Here is a 26327-nt window from a genome sequence, read left to right on the forward strand (position 1 = left end):
TTTGCAGTAGAATGCAAATCTGTCCCTCTGTATCTTCACAGATGTCTAATTATTTGCAGAATGTTGTAAACCATCAAAACAGAAGAATGACTCTTAAATTGGAATTATTTTGTCTCCCTCTAGCGGTTTTGATAGAAATTACACTTTTTTTTTTGTTTTGTTTGTTTTTTTTTGCTTTTGGATGGCTCCATTGAGGAGAAAAAAAGCTTCCTTGCCCATCTAAGGGTTTCTTTAACCTTTAAAACTGCTTACTTCCTGTGCCGTGTGCTTAGTAATCTCTTGAGATAATAATAAGACCTTTGGGGCTTGAGCACACTTATTATCTCATGCACTAGACCTCAAACATCAGAAACCACCTTAAACCAGAATAAAACATCAAGCGATGACAGAATGCACAAAATACCACTTAGAAAACAGTATTTCCACTGGATTCATGTTTCTGTAACACATTTTAATGTAAACTTTGCTTTGGCTCCAAACAAATTGTTAGGCTGTTGTACAGTATTTGGCTCTGTAGAGGTTGAAAAGGTTTAAATAAGGACCTCTAGCTTAGAAAGAGAAGTTTCAAATCTCTTCTTGGTGTTTTTTTTTGTTTACTTTAGCAAAAAAAAAATCACAGAATTTTACCACAAAAACGTTTTCATCCTCAACGCACTCACAGTCCTTCTTGTATTGTTTTCTTTCAATGATTTCATGGGCACAACCTGAAAAACCAAGATAAAGCATGTCAGGTTTCTTTTTCCTGCCTTCACTGAGTTCAGAACTGAAGTAATAAAAAAAAACAGGAAAAAAAAATTGTAAAGAAGAAAACTGACAAGTTTTACTTGAGTTTTTGGAATCCACTTTAAATATAAGTTTTTTAAGTGAAAGTAAGCCCTACAAAACGCATTTAGACCTTTCACGTCCCACGTCCTTTCCCTTCTGTGACATTATTTTAGTCTGTAGACACATCTTGGGTCTAAAACCATGATTTATGAATCTGGAATAAAATTTTTGAATATTCATTCATTCATCTTCTACCGCTTATCCGAACTACCTCGGGTCACGGGGAGCCTGTGCCTATCTCAGGCGTCATCGGGCATCAAGGCAGGATACACCCTGGACGGAGTGCCAACCCATCACAGGGCACACACACACACTCTCATTCACTCACACACTAGGGACAATTTTCCAGAGATGCCAATCAACCTACCATGCATGTCTTTGGACCGGGGGAGGAAACCGGAGTACCCGGAGGAAACCCCCGAGGCACGGGGAGAACATGCAAACTCCACACACACAAGGCGGAGGTGGGAATCGAACCCCCAACCCTGGAGGTGTGAGGCGAACGTGCTAACCACTAAGCCACCGTGACCCCCAATTTTTGAATATAATGTCTAAAACTTATTTATTTTTTTTAAGTAAAAAGAGCTTTCGGTGCCCTGTGATTGGTTGGCACTCCGTCCAGGGTGTATCCTGCCTTGATGCCCGATGACGCCTGAGATAGGCACAGGCTCCCCGTGACCCGAGGTAGTTCGGATAAGCGGTAGAAGATGAATGAATGAATGAATGAAGAGCTTTCGGTGGGTTTGAGCCCAAGTGCCTAGTTTTGTTGTCTGTGGAGCTTAAAACAGCTGTACCGCAGTTTCAAAACCACACCAAGCAAAATACAAGCACACTGAGTTGTCAGGAAGGTTCTCTTTAAAATCAAAACAAAAGACTCTTCACTGCTGATAATAAGGTTTCTGTTTTGTGTTAATCAATCAAAAGCACTGGGATCATTTGAATTCCAGAATGGACTTAGAGCCTGATCTGTGTCATTTTGCCTTGCCTGATCTGTGTCATTTCGCCTTGCCTGAACTGTGTCATCTCGCCTTGCCAGATCTGTGTCATCTCGCCTTGCCTGATCTGTGTCATTTTGCCTTGCCTGATCTGTGTCATTTCGCCTTGCCAGATCTGTGTCATCTCGCCTTGCCTGATCTGTGTCATTTTGCCTTGCCTGATCTGTGTCATTTCGCCTTGCCTGATCTGTGTCATATCACCTTGCCTGTGTCATTTTGCCTTGCCGGATCTGTGTCATTTTGCCTTGCCTGATCTGTGTCATCTCGCCTTGCCTGATCTGTGTCATTTCGCCGTGCCTGATCTGTGTCATCTTGAAGTGCCGGATCTATGTCATCTCTACCAGATTTGCATTATTTTGCTTTTCTGGATCTTTTCTGGATCTGATCATCTCTGCTCCTAGAAATTTACCCTCTATAAGTTTCCTTTCAACTCCTTTTTATGAGATCTCTTCTCCAAGCACGTTATAGTAACAGTGATCCAAAGGTTAGAAGCTATATCTAAAGTTTTCAATGGCATTTGCAAATCTGGGACAAAAATTACTAATGAAATTCAAGCACACTATAGCGATCAGTTGTCTGGTAGGTTAGCTTGAAGAAGGAAAAAAAACTCCTTATTGCTGATAATAACGTTTTTGCTCTTTCTAATTAAAATTCTATTTCGGATGAACTGAAAAACAGGTTAAATGTCATCGACTTCCTCTGTGTTTCAGTCAGAAGATGGCGTTGTTTTGCAGCTTTGGGCGCACAAATTTCAGTCTGTTTAAAAACGTCCTCCTTCATATCAGCGTTGTTTTAATGTACAGTTAAAGCACATGAGACACAAACACGGTGCACAAGGCACACATGCACACGCCGCTCGCCGTGAAGACCAAATCGGCTGTTTCCTGCAGGGATCGGACGTGTCGGGTCACGGAGGCTTGACTGATCCGCGCAGCTCGAGTGACTCCTGAGGGTCCTTCCTGAGCCTCCATGTGAGAGTCTGACTCACCGAGGCGAGGTGATAAATGGTCAGGAATACTGCGTGGAAGAGCTGCAGAGTAGTGGGCTGAGGAAATAAATAAATAAATAAATAAATACGTACAAATCAAAATAAAAGGAAAAGCCATCTATATGTAGGAAATGTAAGCTAGGAGATGAAGATCATACCGAGCGCACTTTGTGCCGCGATTGCGAGCGCTAACATGACGACAGTGGCGACGGTCAGCGTGAGGTGGACTTTGCTGTCGGAGAAGCTGCTCCATGCTCTGGACACACGCAGCCCAATCAGAGCCAGTGAGCACGGGCTCATTTCCTCATCGTTCCCCTCCAGCTCTCTGCATCTGAACAGAGACGCAAAACAGCACAAAGACACTCACGCTTAGACATCCGCATAGATAGATTAGATGAACTGAGATCTCAGGTGGCTCAATGCTTTTTATCCTTTTACAGTTACATATAGAACATTTCTGAAACAGCCAGTTCCTGTTCTCTCTTTGGTAATAACAAGATGTTATGAGCTGCTGCTGTAGTTCTTAAATCACAACTGACTGAAAAGTAGCTTTCTCTGAGTCTACTGTAAGTATAACAATGTCGAGCTCACAGGTGACTCGTCACGTCATTCTCACTGAGACCTTGTGATATAACGCTCACAGTTAATAGTTTCACGGTCAAGCTACTGAGAGATTATAGTGTCCCAGGTCCAGCAGAAAACAGAGAAATCCATGTTGATATGCAGAGATAATGGGATATAAACTCAGCACCTGATCAACAGTTTCTCCATGACATCGTGCTTGTTCAGCTGAGGCTCAGTCGAGATCTTCATTTGCTCCAGGATATTTGCGGGGATGTCGAGTCCTTCCTCGGTCAAGACCGCCAGATTGTACATGCCCTACAAGTTTAAAGACGACATCATCAGACTAGAAGATCCATATTCAGAAGATTTGTGATTTGACAATGTCTTCATTCTGCTTCAAAAATGTGGAGAATAAAGTGAGTGACCATAGCCATGTTTTTAGGAGGTGGGAGAAAACTGGGACATGTGGACAAAACCCATGTGGACAAAACCCATGTGGACAAAAACATTTTTTTTTTAAATTTCCTCTGAATTAAATAAATTTCAGAGAGAGAGAGAGAGAGAGAGAGGGAGTGTGTGTGTGTGTGAGAAAGAGAGATAGAGAGTGTGATTGTGTGTGTGTTACCTGTGTGTGTGCGTGTGTGTGGATGTGTGTTACCTGTGTGTGTGTGCGTGTGTGTGGATGTGTGTTACCTGTGTGTGTGTTACCTGTGTGTGTGTGAGTGTGTGTTACCTGTGTGTGTTACCTGTGTGTGTGTGTGTGTGTGTGAGTGTGTGTTACCTGTGTGTGTGTGTGGGTGTGTGTTACCTGTGTGTGTGTTACCTGTGTGTGTGTGTATATGTGTCTGTTACCTGTGTGTGTGTTACCTGTGTGTGTGTGTGTGTGTGTGTGTGTGTGTGTGTGTGTGTGTGTGTGTGTGTGTGTTACCTGTGCACTGCCTCTCAGTGCTGCTCTGCTGTACAGTATTACAGCCTTTGTTATGTCACCTGAGGCACTGTAATGGTCGCCCATCTTCAACAGCCCTGAGAGAGAGAGAGAGAGAGAGAGAGAGAGACAGAGAAAGAGAGAGACAGAGACAGAGACAGAGAGAGAGAGAGAGAGAGAAAGAGAGAGAGAGAGAGAGAGACAGAGACAGAGAGAGAGAGAGAGAGAGAGAGAGAGAGAGAGAAGCGTAAGTTCTAAACAATAAGTAAATGATAAATGTGCTGCTGATCAAGAAATCTCCTGACCAATCAGATTCAATTACATCCTGAACAGCCAAAGACTTCAGTAATAAGTAGACACGCCCACCTGATTCGTGCGGGCCGTGGTTATGGGTGGAGTAGTTATGATACCTCCACTGGCAGGCGGAGCCGTGCTTCAACACCTGTAATAGACAAGAATAAAGTTCATTAATAAACTTAATTACAGAGATTACAAAACAAAATGCAACGCTGTTCATTAAAGCTGCTGTGAGAAAGCACTAAGCTTTGTACAGCTGCACAGTTTTTTTCTTTAGGATTACTGAAATGTTGAAACAGTAAGTTATTTGATCCAGGAGTTTCTCCAGCTCCCAAGACATCACAGTGTTACTGAGATTTTTTATTTTTTACCCCCAAGATGAGCAACAGTTAATGCTCTCAAAGCCAGGTCAGTTTAATCCGCTGCTGCTGGAGCGATCAGTGAACACACACAGTCTGGAAATACGATCGTCCCTTCAGGACACACCGCTTATCAAATGTACTGTAGTGGACGGCAGAGTTACCTCACAGAGGTGTGCGGCGTTCAGCTGAGCCACAATAAAGCCAGTTTCGGCGAGCATGGCGTATTTCAGCAGGGCCTCGTCCCTTTACACAAAACAGTGTTATTATGTAGATCATTATGTATACAGTATGAACACATTATGTATACTGTATGAACACATTATGTATACAGTATGAATACATTATGTATACAGTATGAATACATTATGTATACTGTATGAACACATTATGTATACAGTATGAATACATTATGTATACAGTATGAACACATTATGTATACATTATGAATACATTATGTATACAGTATGAATACATTATGTATACAGTATGAACACATTATGTATACTGTATGAACACATTATGTATACAGTATGAATACATTATGTATACAGTATGAATACATTATGTATACAGTATGAACACATTATGTATACTGTATGAACACATTATGTATACAGTATGAATACATTATGTATACTGTATGAACACATTATGTATACAGTATGAACACATTATGTATACATTATGAATGCATTATGTATACAGTATGAATACATTATGTATACTGTAAAGAAAAGGGAAAAAATAGGAAAAAGGCAATAAAATACAACACAATAAAAAAAAACACTGAAAAAAGCAAAGGGTATTTCAACACGGCTTCGTCTCCTCACACACAAACACAAAGAGACACACACACAGAGACACACACACACACAGTCTCACACACACACAAACACAGACACACAAACACACATACACACACGAACACACACACAAAGACACACACACACAAACACGCAAACACAAACACACAAACACACAGACACACACGCAAACACAAACACACATACACACACATACACCCACGCACAAACACGCAAACACAGACACACAAACACACAGACACACACGCAAACACAGACACACAAACACAGTCACACACACAAACACACAGAGACACAAACACAAACACACACACAAACACGAACACACACAAACGCACACACAAACACAGAGACACACAGACACACACACAAACACACACATGAACACACACACAAACACGCAAACACAGACACACAAACACACAGACACACACACACACAAACACACACACAAACACACACAAACACAGACACACAAACACACAGACACACACAAACACACACACAAACACACACACAGACACACAAACACACAGACACACACACAAACACACACACAAACACACACACAAACACACGCAAACACACGCAAACACACAAACACATATACACAAACACACATACACACAAAGACACACACATAGAGACGCACACAGATACTAACACACACACACACACACACACACACACACACACAGGGACTGATATAATTATAAGAATTATGACTAAAAGCAGCAGTGATGAAGAGCAGAAAGAAAGAAAGAAAGAAAGAAAGAAAGAAAGAAAGAAAGAAAGAAAGAAAGAAAGAAAGAAGGGACAGATAAAGGGATAAAGAACTGTGGGTGTTACCATGATCCGTGCTGAAATGCTTTCAGAGCGTCTCGTATTGTGAAGCCCAGGTGACCGTTCTTCTCGCTGATCGGCTTCAGTAGACTGTGGGGTAAAACAAGTAACGGGGTAAAAATCAGACCTGCTGGAGAACTCAAATAAGAGCAAAACGTTTTGTACTTTGTCATTGGTGCATTGGATTTGTTCCGCTCTTGGCTTCTTGAATCTGATTGGTCAGAGGATATTCAACTTTCACATTGAATTTTGGTCTAATCGTTTCCATAGTAACAGATTATCTACGGTGTTTCTCGATAACATAACATTTTTTTTTTATTTTTTTAACACTTCCAGACTTTCACTTCTCCTGACAGAAAGACTGGAACGTTAACGGTTCTTTTATAGACATTCCACCGTGTTCCATAAAACACTTTCCGATTCCTGCACGTTTCACGTTTTCAGAGAAGCTGCAACGAGTCTGTAAACGTACTTCACGGCTTTCTCGGGATCTCTGCGTACGCCTGGTAATTGTCCGTGAGAGAGAGACGATGCAGCCTCCACTGCACCTTCCACATGACCTTGCTCACCTGCCTTCAGGAAACACTGAAACGCAGCTGTCTGGAACACACACACACAAACACACACACACAATACACACATGTCGTCAAAGACTGACACAGTTTATCTGATAAAGTTATCTGTTTGTGCCGCCGCCTACCTCGTTCCTGCCCAGCGAGTCCAGTACAGTGCCGTTCAGGTGATACACCCCCAGGTTAAAGAGACCGTCTCGACTGCCGTTACGAGCCGCCAGGTCAAAGTAATACGCAGCCTTTCTGCTGTTATATTCCATAGTGCTGTAGTACCAACCAAGGGAGTTCAGAGCATCCACATTGCCCTGAGAAACACACACACACCTAGAGTATAACACTCACTCGTTCATTCATTCATTTTCTTCCGCTTATCTGAACTACCTCTGGTCACGGGGAGCCTGTGCCTATCTCAGGCATCATTGGGCATCAGAGCAGGATACACCCTGGACGGAGTGCCAACCCATCGCAGGGCACACACACACACTCTCATTCACTCACGCAATCACACCCTACGGACAATTTTTCCAGAGATGCCAATCAACCTACCATGCATGTCTTTGGACCGGGGGAGGAAACCGGATTACCTGGAGGAAACCCCCGAGGCACGGGGAGAGAACATGCAAACTCCACACACACAAGGTGGAGGCGGGAATCGAACCCCAACCCTGGAGGTGTGAGGCGAACGTGCTAACCACTAAGCCGCCGTGCCCCCCCCAGAGTATAACATTCAAACATAAATCATGTATCATCTTATATTACTGAGTAACTCAGTAATTCATTCTTTATATGGAAATTAACATTAAATAAGCTATTAAAAGTGTGAGGAATGTAAATCTGGACGTTTCAACGCAACAAACGAATCAACACGTCTTGCAGAAAAGATTCAAAAAGCCCTGAGTTTGATTCCACATTGTCATTTTCGTACCATGTCAGCTGCCTTCCCCAGAAGTTTTAAAGCCAGGGTCTTGTTCTTCCCTCCGATTCCCTGATAAACAGAAACCGGGACACGGTCATCAAATCACATCACATCCTGCCTACATCTGAATGCAGTGAGCACACACACGTTAACAAAACAGTGCCGTGTGCCGAGTTAACGGAGAGATTTCTAGCAATCGGACATGCTTAAGCCACCTAGTGATGTTTAATGATTTGTCTAGTCTAATATTCCAGTGTTAACCTTCATCTTTCAGGCATATTGTGCTAACTTTGCTTTGCTTTACATGGTTGTGTACCGTAGTTGTCTATAAATAAAAAGAATCCAGAACACATGCTACAGGTAAAGCTCTCTGTCTGCGCTGAGTGTGTAAACAGCACGCTGACCTTCAGCAGCAGGATGCCGTATTCGTACATGGCTGAGGCGTCTGTCATCTGCATGGCGCTCCTGGCGTACCATTTCAGAGCTGCGTGAATGTCCTTCGTCATGCCATTACTGCCAAAGAATAGAATCCGCGCCATTGTCTTCTATAACACACACACACACACACACACACAGGCAGCAACTCAGCAACTTGAACCATACAGGTTGTGGATCGAATTTTTCAATGCACCACGTACCTGAGACTCGATGTCTCCTCTCTCAGCCTGGTGTTTGAGGAACTGTATGATGTCGTTGGACTCGCCTACTTGCATCTGAACGTCCTCTGGCTTGTCTAAGTGTACGTGCTCAGGGAGGAATTGCTGTGTACGAACAGGTCTCTCGATTAACTTTGCTTGTGATTGGACTCATTGGACTGAAGAGCTAAGTAAAGGTTTATTATTATTCTATATGAAATAGATATAGGAATGATTCTAGTTTTAGGGCTCAGAAGTGTATAGTGATGACAGCGATGGAGCTCTTACCTCCATGTCCTGGACGTTATCGAGGTCGATGCTGGTCTGCTTTGCCACGTTGGCGTAGTAGCCGTAAGCCATGTCCTGGTCCTTAGGGAAGCCGTCAAGACCCTGCATGTGCTTATAGCCCAAGTGGAGCAGAGCCAGACGCTCATCTACGACTCCACCCATCAGGCTGTACACGTGGCCCTGCAGTCAAGGAGCCCATTTGATTCCCAATAGTGTCATCGCGACATACCAAAAGAGACATTTTATACCAGTCATACAAGGAGATAACAGATGCGTAAATATTAATTATAATAATCTATCCCCATCTCAGATTATTCTAATGTGTTAGCAACTAAACACACACGACATCCTATCCTATTCTGCTAACCTTCTCCTGGTCTGCTGGCACGCCGAGGCCCGAGAGGTGTAAAGTGGCGAGCATGAGATTGGCCTGGTGATGACCCCAACACGAGCACAGCTGAAGCAGCTCAATTAGCGACATATCGATGTCTCCAGAACTGGCATCGGCTAAACTCTTGACCGTGTCTTGGTAGAGGCGCTGACCTAAGAGTGACGCTTTCTTGCTGCTCCAAGAGCCTGGAGGAGGGACAAAGCATCAATGTGGAGCATCCTGCAGTAGCCATTACACTTTACAGTAATATAAACCGTCCATCAGGATTTTTTTGACAAGAAAATTATGGACATGTATAACATCATGGAACAAGTGTTTATGGTTCAACAGGAAATTAAAAACAATAACGACACTTATTAAATGATTACAGATGGAACAGGTACCTAATATCAGTTCTTCTTGATGCCTTCTCAGTATCTTGAAAACAAAACTGTATTTCAGCTGATGCTCCCAGGACCACGTCTGAATGCACCTCGTCTGGACAAACGTCCTCCTTAACTGCTCGTAATGTGACACGCACACGTCTGAAAGAGCACAGACGTCATCAATATCCACCCGGTGACCGACTATGACCAACATCTTGAACTTAAACTGAAGCTCTCGATTTGTTAGGAAGCCTAATAAAGTTGTACCTAATAAAGAGGACGTCTATAAAAACGCAGCGTTTACCGTCAACGAGACTGGCTCTGTTGTCTTGTAGAGCTGTTACATAGTCTTTGGTGATCTGTTTAACGTCCTCACACCATCTGTGGGCTTCGCTCAGTCCTGTCAGCATTCTCTCTGGAGTCAGAGGGTTCACCACCTTCACAAGAGAAACAGTAAGAAAAATTACTGAACATCAGACAGTGGAACATAAGAAGCCAAAAAAAACAGACATGGACACGTGTAACGTAACTGATAACTTGAACCAACAGTGGCTAAGCTAGCTGGGATTGGTCAACATTACAATAAACTAATGCTGTTAGCTTTAGCTTTTCTGTTAACGTTATCTCCAACAGCAGCTGCTTAGTTTAAGATTTCTAACATCAATTAAAAACAACTTACAGCTAGCTAAAATCAGGCCATTGTAAAAAGCTAAAACAGGGACAATCGCTAAGAATTTAAAGGTCAGTGCTGGCAGGTTATCATAGGTTAATAGCAAGCTAGCTAAGATCTGGTTAACTAAGCTATCTCCAGGCTAACCATTTTCTTATGAATCTAACTAGCCTACCAAGTTATATTATTAGGCTAACTACTACAATTTGCAAATAGGAGCTGAGGTCACTAAAGTGAATGAAATCATTTGGTCAAATGATTTGGTTAGCAAACTTAAGCTAACAGAGAGTAAAAGTAAGTGCTGAAAGAGTGGTCGATGCTCACCGTTTCCGAGCCTAAGCGGTAATATTTAACCGGTCCGACATAACCGTGAAACCCTGGCATGTAGATGCAGCCACCGATCACAAAGTATCCTGAGGTGTCATTGTATAGTACAGAGTCCTGAAAACTGTAACACGATACACAGACTGTCGTGAAGATGTCACTTTACGACGGCTTTAAACAACATTCCTGTGAAAAATTACTTAACACATTGTTCCAATGCAGTCAATCAGACAAGAGCTACAACAAGGATAATATTGCTAATACTGTAAGTACAAGAAGTTAATCTCGGCAAAATAATTTACATAAAAGTGTGCTCAAATCTGTTATATGTGGGCTTTAAACCTTACTGATAGTCTATGGGATATAGCAAAATAACAGAAACGGTTTGTATTTTCAACAATACAGAAATAAATTAGCATTTCCGTCACTTCCAGATTTGTTCATGTTGCTCCAGCAGAAAGCTAGCGACATTCACACCAGCAAGCAACAAGTCACTCAGTGTCTCCTTGTAGCCTGTTATGTTCACCATTTCTACCATTATTTTAGTTCTGATTTGTACTAGCATCTTCCAAGCTTAGCAAATCAAGCTAACTTTTTAATCGCTACATGAGAAGCAACACTGATCTTTGCTACTTCCTTCCATAATGTCTTTTTACACATTGGTTCGTACAGTAACGATCGTTCACACCTCCTTGTCACGATCATGCACCGAAAGCTGAAGGCTGCATGTCTTGGCTGGTCAATCATTTCAGGTAAGGCAAACAAATATTATTAGCACGTAGCACAAGTAATAGCAATATCTGTAGATTTAGAATCAAAAACACACAACAAATTAAAAAAAAAAAAGAAAATCACGTTGCCTAGCGCATTCGCCAGTTAACCTCATGGGAAACCAGCCAACTTGGCTTCATGTTACAAAACATTCAGAGCGTGTCACCTTTAATTATGTTATACAACACCAAGGCCTAACTTTAATTGGCTAAACGTGCAAATTGAAGCCTGTAACACTCTATAGTCACTCTAAAGCCCTATTCGGACGGGATTAGTTTTACGTGGGGATGTGGGGGTAAAGTAATTATTACCAGAGCTTCTTTGTGATTTTAGTGCCGTCCGAATGTGCCATCTCGGTAATCATTACGGACAATGTCAGTAAAGATTACGACGACTTTTACCATCTGTAAAAAGGTCCGGAAAAATTACCTCAGGTAATACTAATCCCGTCCGAATAGACCCGCTGTAAATATGTACGGTAAAATTCCGTCATTTCCTGTTTAAAAGTAGTTTTTGGGGCGTTTTGCAAGCATGGAGGTGCCATGTTGTCTGTTTGCGTACGTGATAACAGGAAGCAACGTCGTACGCACATGACGACAAGGAGGTTACTGAGGTGCGTAAAGCGAGTTACCCCTCCCACTTCTGCTAGTTTTACTGAGATGTCTTGTCCCGTGCGAATTGGCCAATTAATATTACAGACGTCCTGAGGTAAAATTGCATTACTCCACGTCCCCACGTAAAACTAATCCCGTCCGAATAGGGCTTAACACTGCTAATATAGAGTAATGTATTGTCTTCGTTTACGCTCGTACCTGTACACGGCTTCCTGGGGGTAATCTGTAGACGAGGCCTGCATGATTATTATCTTCACCTGGAGAAAAAACCTGAGTTTAGGTGTTGTATTTCTTCATATCTTTTATTTACGCTGATTCGCACACACGAGAGGGAGATTAGGACTTTTGGAAGAAGTATATTTCAGTAATCACTCTTTGTACTGCTAACACTTGAGATAAGGATAAAACATATTAAATATTGAAAAACAGAATCCATGAACCAATCATGGTGCATATGCAAATGATATGCAAATAATCAACCCATTGGGTAATGTAAAAAAAAATAAAAGTTTTGATGGATGGGGAAGAAATTTTAGCCCTTTAGCGCATAAAGTGAGTAGATCCCTGTGGAAAAAGTTTGCGCACCTCTGAGGCCTGGATGAAGAGGTCCAGCCGGATCCAGGTCCGGAGAGGGAGGTCGGTGTCGACTGTGAACGCCTTTTCCACACCGGAGGTCAAACGCGCCTGCACTACGATGTTACCTTCATATGATACACACAAGCATGCACAGACATGGTTCAGTACATCCAGCACACATTTCTCAAGAGAAAGCCAACAATCTGTTTTCAAAGGAAAAGTCCATTTGACTGACAAATCTCTAAAGGTATATCAAGGTAAATTCATTTACATTTGTTTTGCAGCCTGGAAACCAGCAACGCCAAAATTCTGAATCCTTTGAAACTTCTGAAGTCTGATTCTGAAGCATGTGGCCAGAAACGTGAACAACATTACACTTAAAGCACTCAGTAACCTAAATTAGCTAATTAGAATATCAGTAATAGCTAATTAGTCCTTTACGTTTTCATGATTTTTGGAAGTGTCTGAACAGGAAATCCTGCTTAGCCTTACGCTTAAAATTTTGTTGAAAGTAAGTTGTGTGTTTCGTAGTGACACAAATTTCAGAAAAAGTAGATTCATTCATTCATTCATCTTCTACCGCTTATACGAAACTACCCCGGGTCACGGGGAGCCTGTGCCTATCTCAGGCATCATTGGGCATCAATGCAGGATACACCCTGGACGGAGTGCCAACCCATCACAGGGCACACACACACACACTCTCATTCACTCACACAATCACACACTACAGACAATTTTCCAGAGATGTCAATCAACCTACCATGCATGTCTTTGGACCGGGGGAGGAAACCGGAGTACCCGGAGGAAACCCCCGAGGCACGGGGAGAACATGCAAACTCCACACACACAAGGTGGAGGCGGGAATCGAACCCCGACCCTGGAGGTGTGAGGGCATACTGGATGTGGTGTGAGACTCTTTAGTGCAGCTTTATCAGGATCAAGCTTGTTTATATTACGATCGGTTCGGATTTTGAGAAATAGGACCATCTGAGTTCATATGTAACAGGTCAGCGTTGTTTAGGGAACAGGCAGGACTATAACAACACCTCTGTCTATTGGCTTCAGTGAAGCACATCAGGTCAGTCCAGATAGGTCACCTGCTGTAGCAGGGACGTAACAGAGAAGAGAAGTCACCTGTATCAGTCAGCAAAAGGAGAGGAGATCCGTATTTCCTGTGCTCGTACACGTGCTTGATGATGCCACAGTACTTTACCGTGCACCAGTTTAGCAAATACAGCCATATCGACACGGTCAGTCTGCAAAACAGCAAGAGATTAAAGCCTTAATAATCATTTTTTACATATTTGAACATGGTAAACTTCATTTTCATGTAGCCAGTGGGGTTTGTTTGTACAGTATGCTGGATTTAACCAGACAGACTGCTGTTAAAAGTGAAGCAGATGAATATGTTACTTCATCATTCAGCATGGCTCTGACTTCAGTATTAATATCTCTTTGTCCTTTAATGGCATGCTTCCATAACACCAGTGTTTGTGGGAAATCTTACCCTAGTGAGAGCTCCACCTTATTGACCCTCCGGTTTCAGTACGACATTTTTACATTTTCTGCTACACCAATGACGCACGTAAGTAATGTGAAGAAACATGGGTGTGTAATTTAGTCATGTAATCTCTATCACCCTGATCTCTATCACCCCAAATCATTTAAAAACAAGTCAAGACCCCTTTAGTCCAAGCCTCTTTACTTGATCTAGGAGCACTTGGTAGACTTGCCTGGGTTTCTCTAGAGCACGAATGCTTGCAGTCTCCAGCTCTCTGTTGGCGAAGGCTGGAAACGTCCGGATGACGCCGTATTTCTCTCCAGTGCTTGCAAAAGGGAATGTCAGGAGTCTCACTATATCTGTAACATCATCATCATTTTAGTTAGTTAGTTAGAATATTGCTGTAAACCAGTATTTATTCTAAAAAGACATAGTGAGTTCGAAAAAGGTATAGAGTACGAGTCTGAGTTTTAAATCATCCGAGGTTCAAATCATCCGAAGATGGATCCAAAACATTAACTGCATAATGTTTCCAGTTCAAAAAATGCAATAGAATCTAATATAAAATTCTTCAAAAAGGTTTGTTATATATAAAAATGTGGCACTGAAATGACAGTAGCTCTCTGTGGGAATTTCTAAAAACCCCTCCCAGTCCAAATAAGGACGTCTAGTGTTAAGACACACCCCCCAGTCTGTAATTTGTATTCCTTGTATTTTTTTTCCACAAATAATAAATTTATTATAAATAAATAATAAATCTGACAGTAATGTAATGTAATCATTAATTTTGATTATTATTCAAACTTGCTATTTAACATCCGTCAATTAAATATGATTGATTAACAATGAAGAAACTCACCTGACTCAAAAATACACTTCCCTATTCTGTCTTTTGTCCGATTCCACATAAGCTCCGCCCCCCACGCAAGACATCTGTTCTGTGATTTGGCAGGACGTTCCGAAAGCGGAACCGTCTTCAGAGATCTAAACGCCCTCACTGTGGATCTCTCATACTGACTGACACCAGTGTGGCTGCTATTGATTTCTTCTCCATTCAGATACACCAGCCAGGCTCTCAGCATCCCATCATGCACCTCTACTGTCTGCCTGATGAAAAAGTCTCTCTTATACACCACAGCAGATGGGAATTTGAGCTGAATCGTCCTTGTTATAGTCGTTTTTAGGTGTCGGACATGAGTCCATGATCTCCTAAAGGTCACAAGTCCGACGGTTTTTGGTGTGGAAAGCACAACCTCGATCCCTACTCTGCAGGCCATGGAGCAGATATATGAAATCTGCACGATGGAGTTATCTGTGATGGTGTCAGGAGCCGAGTCGAAGCGAAGAAAGTCACCGTAAGAGCTCATCTGCAAAGGTGACATGGTGGTGTGTGTGGTGGAGAGGCACTGAATCTTAAATGAAACACATACAATAGAATTAACAATGCGAGCATTTAAACTGAAATAAACCTGGAAAGAAACAAATGCACAAGTAGAACTAATATATGCCTTTGTCCTTTGCATGATTATGCTTGTGTGTCATTTTTGCTTGTTTGTTTATCTACAATCGTATTGTTCTTCACTTCAGCTATGATAAAGACACATTTCTTTCCATTATTTGCCTGGGTTACGTATGTATGTGTGGGCGGAGCTATCAATACAGTGGTGGGACCCATTTGGGTTAGGGGCGTGTTTGTTTTGGTGATTTTAAATGTCAACATTGGCTTTCAAACAACGGAGACCCCACCTTTAACGAGGCACGTAGGAGTGTCAGGGTTGCGTTTTGTTCGGACACAACGCACAAAAATGGCTCCTAGTGTAGCCAGTAAACTAACCGACAATACAGTTTTATACTTGTTCAGATGCAAAGCACTTAATATTCTATAATAAATCACTTTGACTCTTCATGTGATGCAATTTAGAAGCTTAGAAGAACAATTTTCTCACGTCTTCACAGAACGCCATTACTTTAGACTTCGTTATCGATATCAATAATCAATACATAATATTCAAACCTACAGTTTTAAACAGTTCCCAAAAACGCATATCGAATGCAAAATGACAAGGATGTCCACGCTTTATCTCTACCTAACCTGTCCAACGCAGCAGCACTTTAAGGTTTGATTCACTTTTATGTTAAACTTTACATAACTATGGTGCAGGAGAAAACAACATGTTTTGTTTTGTTGTGAGCTTTTGAGCAAATATCAAACTATAAAAATGATTCTGTTTTTCTCCTGTTTTTGTACCAAACAACAGATGAGCTCCAGAATCACAAACCCTTTCTGAAATATTTCAGATGCAACACATTCAGTATGCTATTGTGTTTCAGGGAGGAGTTTTTCAGTAACAATGTTAAAAACTATAATGACATCGAAACTGGTTTGTTTTGTTGTTTTAGTGCGAATTTCAAACGTTTGTGTTAAAAACAGGATCTTGTGTGAGTTTAGACTTTTGTCCTGTGCACCAGGAAATGCTTCATAATCCATTCTCATCACATAATGAAAGAATAACTTGTCCATGCAGGTGAAACATAATACAGGCTGTTTAATGCAAGCGAAAGTGTTTAGTTTTGTGTTTTCTTACCAGTGAAAACACCGCAGCACAAAATGTGACTCTGGTGAAAACGCGCGAGCTTGTAGTGAGCTTCATCTCGTCACCTTGTAAAGTATCGGTTCGAATCCAGCTCAAGCGACTCAGAAGAACTGTGAATAAATCGAATAGAAAGAAATAAACCGGGAGTTATAGTAACGTCGTAACTTCATTCTCGTCTTCAGGATATTTGCTTACTTGTGGCTTGTCATTCTTCCGTATGACACGCGGGTGGGGCAGACAGCACCTGCTTTTGGTGTGTCGACTCACTCGATTCTTTCAAACTGAAGTGAATCGAAACGTTTGAATAACGTCTATGCCACACTTTCAGTCTGTGCTTTTATACATTAAAATCCGTAGTTATTTATTTATTTATTTATTTGATTAATTTTTTTTGCACTGCAGCTAAAAAGATGTAATTCGTAGATTATGAGACAGTGTGGCTAGTTATTATTATATATAAATGAATTAAAATAGTCAGCATAGTGAATAGTGAAAACACTGCTAATCCTTTTAGTGATCGTGGTTATTCAACGTAGCCGAAACAAACTAGTGAGAAACCAGTGGATTTCTTTTCATTCTTAAGATAAAGTGAATATCTGTCAGGATGTAAAATGTATTCAACCCATGTGTCAATAGATGTAGACCCAGAAAAAGAAATGTAGTTCTACAATAAAGATAATGGAAGTTAGTATAGTTAGCAAAAGTTTTCGTCAGTGTAGCGACGTGCTATTGCGACTGAGATTGGCAGATTATGATAGAATCGTGTTGTAATGCTACTTCACTGCTAACAAAACTTATGCGACTGAGATTGGCAGATTATGATAGAATCGGGTTGTAATGCTACTTCACTGCTAACAAAACTTATGGACAGGTCAACATTTTATCTCCTCTCATAACGGTATGGAATCATGTAAACCAACCGATTCCTAGTGGGTGACTAATTTGAACTATTTTTGCATCAGTCAAATGTATAGTCTGGTCTTTATCAGCAATCCTTTGAAGATTTTTGGCAGGCAGGAAATAGTGTTGGGTCTATGGTGAACTCAGAGTTTGTGCTGACCCATTAGTTCCTCAGGAGCTCTCGGTTGCACAACTCTAAACTTCTGAGTCTGTTTCCTCTCGAGGTTTCATGAATTTTACAGAAAGGCCAGGTTTCAGTTTTTCACAAAAGCTTTGAATGGCAAAGCTGATTGCATTGCTTAGCTTAAAATAGCATTTTGTGGTTCGCTTCAGTAACTTTGAGCGTTTTCATGCCTCTATGAACCGAAACAGAGAGCACTCAAGCATGGGAGCTGGTTCTGATGACACTTCATAAGGGAAATGTATATAAGGACAAATTCAGAAAACTTTCTGTTTCCTTGAACTAAACAGTCAATTTCATGCTGTTGCCTACCTTAGACAATAGAGTACATTGAATATTTATATTTATTCTGTTCAGTGTTATTTAGTTATTGTTATTTTCTGTAAATATTAGCATTTTTTCACACCATCATCACTTGGATGACTGGCAATAAGTTATGGCTTTACAAGATGTGTGTGGTTTTCTTGAACCCTCTCAAGATTTTCAATGGAATGTTCCATGTTCATGGTCCAGGTCTCTAGAAAGAAACTTCTGCGTAGGTGGCTCTAATACCAGATGGCTGCAGGAAACCAGAAATTCAAGTCCTTTGGAATTTTATGTGCCGGTGTATAAATACCTAACGCAGAGCCCTATTCAATTTGAGCAAGTCCAACCAAGCCTAGGCAACTCAACTTGGACCAACAAAAGCAATGATCATTTACTGTCCACCCACTCCCCTATCCCACTGTCCGTCTCTTCCTCTGTTCCTCTGCCATTCCCTCTGGGTCATGGCACCACTACGCTGGGATTTATCTTTCAGGGTGGTGTGATTGCTGCAGCTGACTCGCGATCCAGCTGTGCAGGCTTGGTGGCATGTCCGGCATCCCAAAAGATCATACCTGTCCATTCTCACCTGGTGGGGACCACGTCAGGTACCTCGGCCGACTGCGTCCTCTGGAAGCGCATCTTAGCAAGGGAATTGAGGCTTTACCAACTTCGAAACAGACGAAGGCTGACGACGGCTGGTGCTGCCAAGCTGTTGTCACACATGCTACACCCTTTTAAAGGAACTGAACTGTGTGTGGCTGCCACTTTGTGTGGATGGGATGGAGAGGAGGAGCAGGAGACAATATGTACAAGCGACAGGGGAGCTGAGAGCGGACCAGTGGTAGAAAGGGATGACATAACCTCTGTAGATATTAAAACCAAACCAACAGCTGTCTCTACTACAAAACACTCCGGTCCGGGTCTTGTTTATGTATGCAGCGATGGCCTCCTTTTAAAGGGTGAACTCTTCTCTGTGGGCTCAGGTTCTCCCTATGCTTACTCCATCCTGGATGAGAGGATTCACTGGGGGATAAGTGTTGATGATGCCATCTCTGTAGCCAGGGAAGCCGTATATAGGGCCACACACAGGGACGCATACTCAGGCAACAACGTAGACCTGTATCACATCACTGCAAAAGGCTGGACACGCAGGAAGAGGGAGGACCTCAAAGAAGAGTACTACAGAGAGAAGGAGAGAGAGAGGAGAAAAATGGAAGAGAGGAAGAGGGAGAGAGAAAGGGAAATATTCAAGCAAGAAGACCATTCTGAATTCAACCAGTAAAAGGATAAATGACCTTGTAAAAATAAAAATAAATAAATACATTTTGGCTATTCCAATTCTTGTGTATTTTTTTAAAATCGTATTAATGGTTATATTCTACACAGTAAAAGAGTTTAAATTATGTATAATTTTTTTCACATTTTAAAATTTGGTAGCTCTAAACTTTTACTTAGTATTGTGCATTAGCATACTGATTGTGATCTCAGAAGTTAGAGAATGTGGAATCAATAATGTTTTAGTTAAAACATTTTTATATATTAACATGGAGAAATTCTCCTTGCATTCCAACATTTCCATAAAAGACCTGGTCATTGGAGAAATCTGGTCTCTGTGACACACCAGGCTCTCAAAATAGGAGTAAATAAAAAAGATCCACAACCTAAAACATCCAATTAGGACAAGTGATTAATGAAATACAGGAAACAGTGACCATATTAGGAAAGGTATAGTATGGAGGAGTGTGTGTGTGTGTGTGTGTTGGGGGTGTGTGTAAAAAGAGCTATATAAATCAAGAGCTTCTGAAATGTGAACAGAGACAGAATTACGACTTAGGAAGAATGGAGCTATGAAACAGTAAGTTTTTGTCACTGGGTCAAATATATAACATTGGGTAAAGAATAAATGATGGTGGTGGAAGTTGAATAGAGAACAAATGATAATGGTGGCAGTTGAGTGGGTTTGAGGCAGATCAACTTTTGACAAAAGTTACGTTTATATACATATATATATATATATATATATATATATATATATATATATATATGTGTGTGTGTGTGTGTGTGTGTGTGTGTGTGTGTGTGTGTGGTTTTTGACAAGTCCTTATGAACGTCAATAAATTTACAATTCATTTTTGTTTCTGTTTCGTTTCCATTTGAGATTCACTTTTATTTCATTTGAATTTTTTTAATGTATGTAATAACAATAATTGCAGGAACCATACAGAGGAGGAAAAAGAACAAAAACACTTCTTCAATCATTTTGTTTCCACTTCAGATTGGACTTTTAAATTGGAATAAATTGGATTCATCTACCACAAATCTCTAATTCATATATATATATATATATATATATATATATATATATATATATATATATATATATATATATATATATATCTCTAATATATATATATATATATATATATATAAAATGTCAACAAAGGTATGTGAGAATACAAGTTTTGGTCCTACGTCATTATTCGATGTTTGTTTTGTTTGTAAAGGCATCATCTACACTTTTGAGGTCTGAGAACCACTGTAAACTTCTGCGCTTATTTATAAGCATATATTTTGTGTTTTAAAAGCATAGATTAAAAATACAATTAATTCATTCATTCATTATTGCTTAATTAATGTTATTAAGATCAGGTTGAATACAAAGTGAAAGCAATCCGAGGCAGAATCCTAAATCGCTTCCCAACGGATAGATAGTGCACTAGATATGCTGTGAAATTCAGTGTTGCACGTGCTTGATAGGGCACCTAGTTAGGGAGCAGGTATCTACTTGTTATTCAGCCCGCAAAAATGTTCTTAAAATCTATTTTAGAAATCTGTAATAAACTTTTCATTATACTGTGGATCAAATAGCCTCCGTAAAGGAAATAACGTTTAATAATAACATTAAATGTAGTCTGGGAGTAATCTAGATTAATTAGCATTTGAATTTTATAGCTAGATTAGCCGTGTGTTTAGGGTTAATAGTCTTAGTTAGCATGTTGTGCTAGTAGCCTTGTATGAACGGATTGGAAAAGAAATGTCGACAAAGAGAAATACCAAAGTTAATTTACAGCAGCGTCTCAATAACACTGTTTGTAAGGGAGCTAGGTGTAAAGTGGCATTAGTTTGCAGCGTGTTCTTTGTAGAAGTTATTTTACATTACAACCTCTTAGGGCTGAAGCCCCTGCAAAAGTATCTGTGTTTACCAGGATGGCCGAGTGGTTAAGGCGTTGGACTTAAGATCCAATGGGCATATGTCCGCGTGGGTTCGAACCCCACTCCTGGTAGATAGATCTTTTACTTATCTAAAATATTTAGATGTGTTTCCTTTGTTTTACGCTGGTAGCAAAATGCAACGACGAGGCAAATAGAAAGACTATATAGGGATATAAAGCCACACATTTGGTCATATGTATTTATTTTACATTCGCACATTGCCACCTGTCGGACATGTTTAACTATTACAGGCTTAAATCCTACATTTCTAATTCAGAATCAGGTTTATTGGCCAAGTGTGTTGACACACACAAGGAATTTGGTTCCAGCTGTTTGTGACTCTATAAATAACACTATACTATACATTTAGCATGGACTATACAAGACAAAACAGACGATGGGAGACAAATGCACATGGCTGTTTATTGCCTCCAAAACACTGTGTAAATGACTATAATGAACAGGGGTTTTGTGTGCATGAGTAACACTACAAGTGCTTTTAACTAAAGAGTTTTCTCGCAATATAGACACAAGAGCCGAGATAAGATTTAGATAGAGATAAGTTCCTGTTTAGACGTTTTAACGTGTTGTTGCGGAAAAAGGAATAGTGCACAAAGTAGAGTGCATGAAGAAGAGTGCACAAAGAAGATTGCACAAATGATGAGGAAGATGAAGGTATTGTAGACCATGAAATCACGATGTTGAGAATTCAGAGTGTGTGAGTACTTTATATTGTACCACTAATGCAATCTGAGATTTTAGCATTCAGTGACTCACCTATTTGTGTTTTTTCACAACTCTAGTATCTTGTCTAAGTGTTCACACTCATAAAACATTTTCAAAAACTTTGTTGGAATGCAGCTATGCACATGATACTGAAATTACGTGGTGAAATGATTAAGAATAATAAAAAGCATGAAAGTAGAGATCACACATATCCACCAACTTGGGGGGTGAATATTTATGCAACCAAGATGCACACACCTACAAATTGTGCATGTTCAAATCAAATAGTAAAAATCCTAATAAAGACCATTTCAATTTCACAAAATGTGGGAAAGCCAACGGTTAAAGCCCCTTATTGTTCTTAAAAGAGGAATCAAGCAGGTCAAGCTTTGTTACTTCAGTTACGTTCGCTGTTCGTTGTGCATGTGAAACGTCTAGACTGAATGAATCATGAGGTGTTGAAGATGCTGATGGTGATGAAGATGTTGGATGGACAGATAAAACTTTCACACTTTTTTTTACCTACTGTAATCTTACCTGATTCATTTTTTTGGTACAAATCCCGAAATAAATCAGTTTTGTTTCCATATTTTTCTGTTCTTGTGTAACGGTGTTATAAGAGTGCTATAAGAGTTTTATAAGAGTGTTGTAAGAGTGTTATAAGAGTTTTATAAGAGAAATAGGAAAGCATTTCAAGTGTAGAGTTGTCAGGGAATTTATCTAATAAATCTTCATTTAAAAAAATCATATTTGTCTTATTTATTTCATATTAAGTAAAGTTTGAAAAAACTAAATAAATCAACATACAGTAGGGTGATTTTTAGATTTTGTTAATAAATGAATTAAATATATTTATTTCTATGGTTTCAAGACCTTTTCCCCCACCCCCCCAAAAAAAAACAATTAGTTAATTTCTTTCCATCACAAAACTACATTTTATTATTTTATTAAAATTTGTATAATTTTTTTGATAGAATTATTTTTTTCCCCCTTCAAAGCAGAAACAGTTCATAGAAAATAAAACTTATAATAATGCTATAATAATGATCCCTATTTATATTTATATAATAATGATGCACATTTTTTGGATTTTAATTTAATAATAAAAGTTATAAATAATTAATACATAGAAATCGAATAAAATGTCATTAAAAACTAAAACGCTTGAACTTAAATAGATTTGTTTTTCTTTTGTTATATTCACGAGCGCGCGCTCACGTTCCCTGTGGATCCGGGAGCGCGCTCACGCCATGTTTTTTTTTTGTTTTTTTTCTTCTCGCCGCCGGAGGAAGTTCCTGAATGGGGCGGCGCGCGCGCGCGGAGACACGGAGGGGCGGGTGCGCGCGCTGGGAACAAAGTTCGGCACGCCGACTCTCCCACCAGTGTGGTGTGTGTTAATGATTTGCGAGAAAACAACTAGGATACAAAAGTTTCTCGGATTCATCGCCGTGGACGAACCGGATTGTTTTTTTTTTTGGTTTAAAAGCCAAACTGACTCGTGCTCCGCTTTAGGATCCGTGTGCGCGTGCGTTTTTGTTTCTTTTCCCCCCCGAACGCTAGTGGAAGGACGTGGATGTGGCCTCGCGCGCACGGGTGGCACGAGCCCGAATATGCGGAGTTTATTTCCACACTGAGTCTCTGAAGCTTCACTGAGCTCGCGCACACAAGGTAACAGGGGAGAGTTTAGGACCTCGTGCATGCTTTCATTAACCTTTTAAGGTAACGATTAATAGATAGATCTTTAATTAGTGCAAAAAAAAAAAAAAAAAAAACTTGTGCAAAATCAATCTTGCAAAATTTAACCTCATATACAAGATTATATACAAGGTTCTAAAGTTCACGTGCTGCCTTTTACCCCCCAAAACCACAGAGTGATCAATTAACTTTTGTTAATTGATCAGATTTCATGTAATGACACAGGTGAGTCCTAAAGAACTATGGATCTCAAAGTCACCTGGACCTGGGAGTTCCAGAAGGTTCAGGGTTTTTCTTCACAACTTCTTTACTCTAGAAATAAACTCTATTGTAATGGGTTGTATTTTATAGGTGAAAAGCTCCAGATGTAAAAGATTCAGAATATGATTAGAATTATATTCTATTAAATATATTATTTTATATTTGTTTTATATAAACATTTTATATAATGTTTTTTTTTGGGGTCATTGAATAAATCTGTAGTGACAGGATCTGGGTGTTCGGATTCGGTGTATAAAATGTAAACGAATTCCTGCGAATGAAAATCTGAGATCGTTGCAATATTTTGGATACGATCTTGAGCTAGAGATCAATTAACTCTAGGAAATAATAGTTAAAAAAAAAAAATCGAGACCTGACGTCAGACTCCTCACACGCTAGCTGATGTTAGGCAAAACCCCAATGTGATTAAATGTAAAATAAATAAATAAATAAATAAATAAACAAGACATTATTATGTAATTGCCCGTTGATTGCTGGAATTAAATTTTTTAATAACTTTTAAATCCAAATTTTGGCAAACATTTCATTTCTAAAAACAATGATTTGCCTTGTTATTAAAATAGGATGATGTTAGAATTATTCGTTTCAGAAAAAGTCTCTTGTTGACATTTAACGCAGAATCGTCCTTCTAACGTTCAGTAGAGATCCGAAAAGCCGCGATGTGGTTGAAACGTTTCCGTTCTCGTCAGCGTGGTTTAGAAGGTTAATGAAGGAAACTGACACACACATATTATATTGACCCATAAATCAACAAGGCATCAGGAAAGATGTATTGCTGCCTTCGAGTCTTCTCAGTGATACCGTAGTGATGTCATGAGTGCACTCGGTCCTCGTTAGTCAAGTTGCCCCATATTATCTACAGCAGGGGGTAATTTTGCATGTAGCTGTTCGGTACAGTTTGCAGATCTTTGTAGTTTCTACAAACGCCACATCTAATTTTAACTGCAAAATATAACGGGGTTTTAACTTAACATACCTGATTCTGTTCAGGATTTGGTGTGTTAGAGGAAGTAAAGGTTAAACACAAATTTGTGAAGCCTTGTGACCCTGCTGAGGACTGTGGGTTTGGCAAATATGGCCTGTAGGTATAGGACAAACAAAAGGGTGTGTGTGTGTGTGTGTCATGTAATATCCAATGTGTTCATCAGTGTTGCCTAGGGCTGAATCATTATTCCACTGAGACCTCGTCCAAGCTACAGTTTTAACTGCTGACAGAACTGCCATAATAGGGGCTAAACTTTCGTCAGACAAATTTAAACTTAGACGTTTACATCACTTCTTTAAACCTTCATGCCGTTCTGATTAGACTTTGACGATTATCCTTTCTTGGAAAAGATCCTGCATGCTCCAAGTCCTTGCTATCAAAACGTGCTGTCCCTCCCCAAACATTCCAGATTAGCAGTTCTGCTGCGAGCCCAGATGCCTTTCTCTAGCTAACGTCAAGTAACCTTTTAAAGGTTTAACGGAGTGCTCTGTGTGGATCAGAACAGGTGTAAAGGTCAAGACTACGAGTGGATTGTTTTTTTTTTACTTTTTAGTTCAGCAGAGTGTTTTTTTTTCTTTACCTGTTTGTCCAGACTTTTATTTAGGCATGTACTGTACTGAGAATCGAATATATGTTAAGGATGCAGATTAACAGTATGGTGGAGATATTCAGAGTAGTATTTAGTATTTGTACAGTTTCCTAGCATCGTAAACATAGCATCACGATTCTGGTCAGCTATTCTGTCTGTGTTGTTTATGCTAAAGTTACAAACGTGCTAGGTATGTAACGTAACGTAACAGTATTGGATTAAACATGCAGCGTTGTTTTCGATGCTTTAACAGCCCCTGGGCTGATTATTTGTTTGGTTATAGACGGAAATGCATTTTAAAAAGGTGTCTGATTCATGTAATAACTGTGATTGGTGCTGGAGACTAGCACCGTCTGGTTTTGATGTTTTTCCTTTTGAGAAACTATTATTTCCTGCCTATTTTTAAACCGTCATCAGGTTCGGCACCTGCATTCTTCAGCTCTGTGAATCTACCACACCTCCACGGCGTGGTCCGTTGTTGACAGTTGTGTGCCATCGTTACTTTTGCGATTAAGGGACAGGACTTTCCTGCTTACACTCTCACTCATGATTCTTTGAAAAGTTTCCAGCTTTGATAGATCTAATCCACTGGTGTGGTTCGAACATC

At 40.1% G+C, this 26327-nt stretch overlaps 3 protein-coding genes and 1 non-coding gene across 9 annotated transcripts in view; 3 read left to right on the top strand and 1 right to left on the bottom strand.

The window, feature by feature from the left end:
- Nucleotides 1-1497: 1497 nt before the first annotated feature.
- Nucleotides 1498-17069, bottom strand: LOC132862617 (protein sel-1 homolog 3). Its single transcript, XM_060894722.1, has 23 exons — nucleotides 16835-17069; nucleotides 15109-15661; nucleotides 14482-14608; nucleotides 13883-14004; nucleotides 12755-12870; nucleotides 12368-12426; nucleotides 10785-10908; nucleotides 10095-10227; nucleotides 9809-9949; nucleotides 9402-9610; nucleotides 9035-9214; nucleotides 8750-8872; nucleotides 8516-8656; nucleotides 8121-8180; nucleotides 7324-7500; nucleotides 7096-7223; nucleotides 6630-6713; nucleotides 5118-5199; nucleotides 4664-4739; nucleotides 4301-4395; nucleotides 3560-3687; nucleotides 2967-3139; nucleotides 1498-2865 (listed from the first exon to the last, which is right to left on the bottom strand). Exons 1-23 carry the CDS (start codon nucleotides 16898-16900, stop codon nucleotides 2624-2626), a joined length of 3339 nt encoding a protein of 1112 aa, XP_060750705.1. The 5' UTR covers nucleotides 16901-17069; the 3' UTR covers nucleotides 1498-2623.
- A 1291-nt stretch (nucleotides 17070-18360) lies between these two features.
- On the top strand, nucleotides 18361-19512 carry psmb11b (proteasome 20S subunit beta 11b). Its single transcript, XM_060894602.1, has one exon. It carries the CDS (start codon nucleotides 18361-18363, stop codon nucleotides 19510-19512), a length of 1152 nt encoding a protein of 383 aa, XP_060750585.1.
- Nucleotides 19513-21431: 1919 nt separating this feature from the next.
- trnal-uaa (transfer RNA leucine (anticodon UAA)) lies at nucleotides 21432-21514 on the top strand. The gene has a single exon. It is a non-coding gene; the product is annotated as a tRNA-Leu (tRNA).
- A 2012-nt stretch (nucleotides 21515-23526) lies between these two features.
- The window catches only part of LOC132862616 (utrophin-like), a 181667-nt gene continuing 178866 nt past the window's right edge, over nucleotides 23527-26327 (top strand). For 4 of the 6 annotated variants that reach the window (XM_060894710.1, XM_060894718.1, XM_060894716.1 and 1 more), the window contains exon 1: nucleotides 23528-23837. The gene's annotated coding sequence lies outside the window, so the exon portion shown is untranslated. Of the gene's footprint in view, nucleotides 23838-23870; nucleotides 23889-26327 lie in introns of those variants that run through there. The other 2 variants (XM_060894720.1, XM_060894711.1) reach the window with 2 other exon arrangements.

This window comes from Tachysurus vachellii, chromosome 19 (genome assembly GCF_030014155.1).
Source record: "Tachysurus vachellii isolate PV-2020 chromosome 19, HZAU_Pvac_v1, whole genome shotgun sequence".
NCBI lineage: Eukaryota > Metazoa > Chordata > Actinopteri > Siluriformes > Bagridae > Tachysurus > Tachysurus vachellii.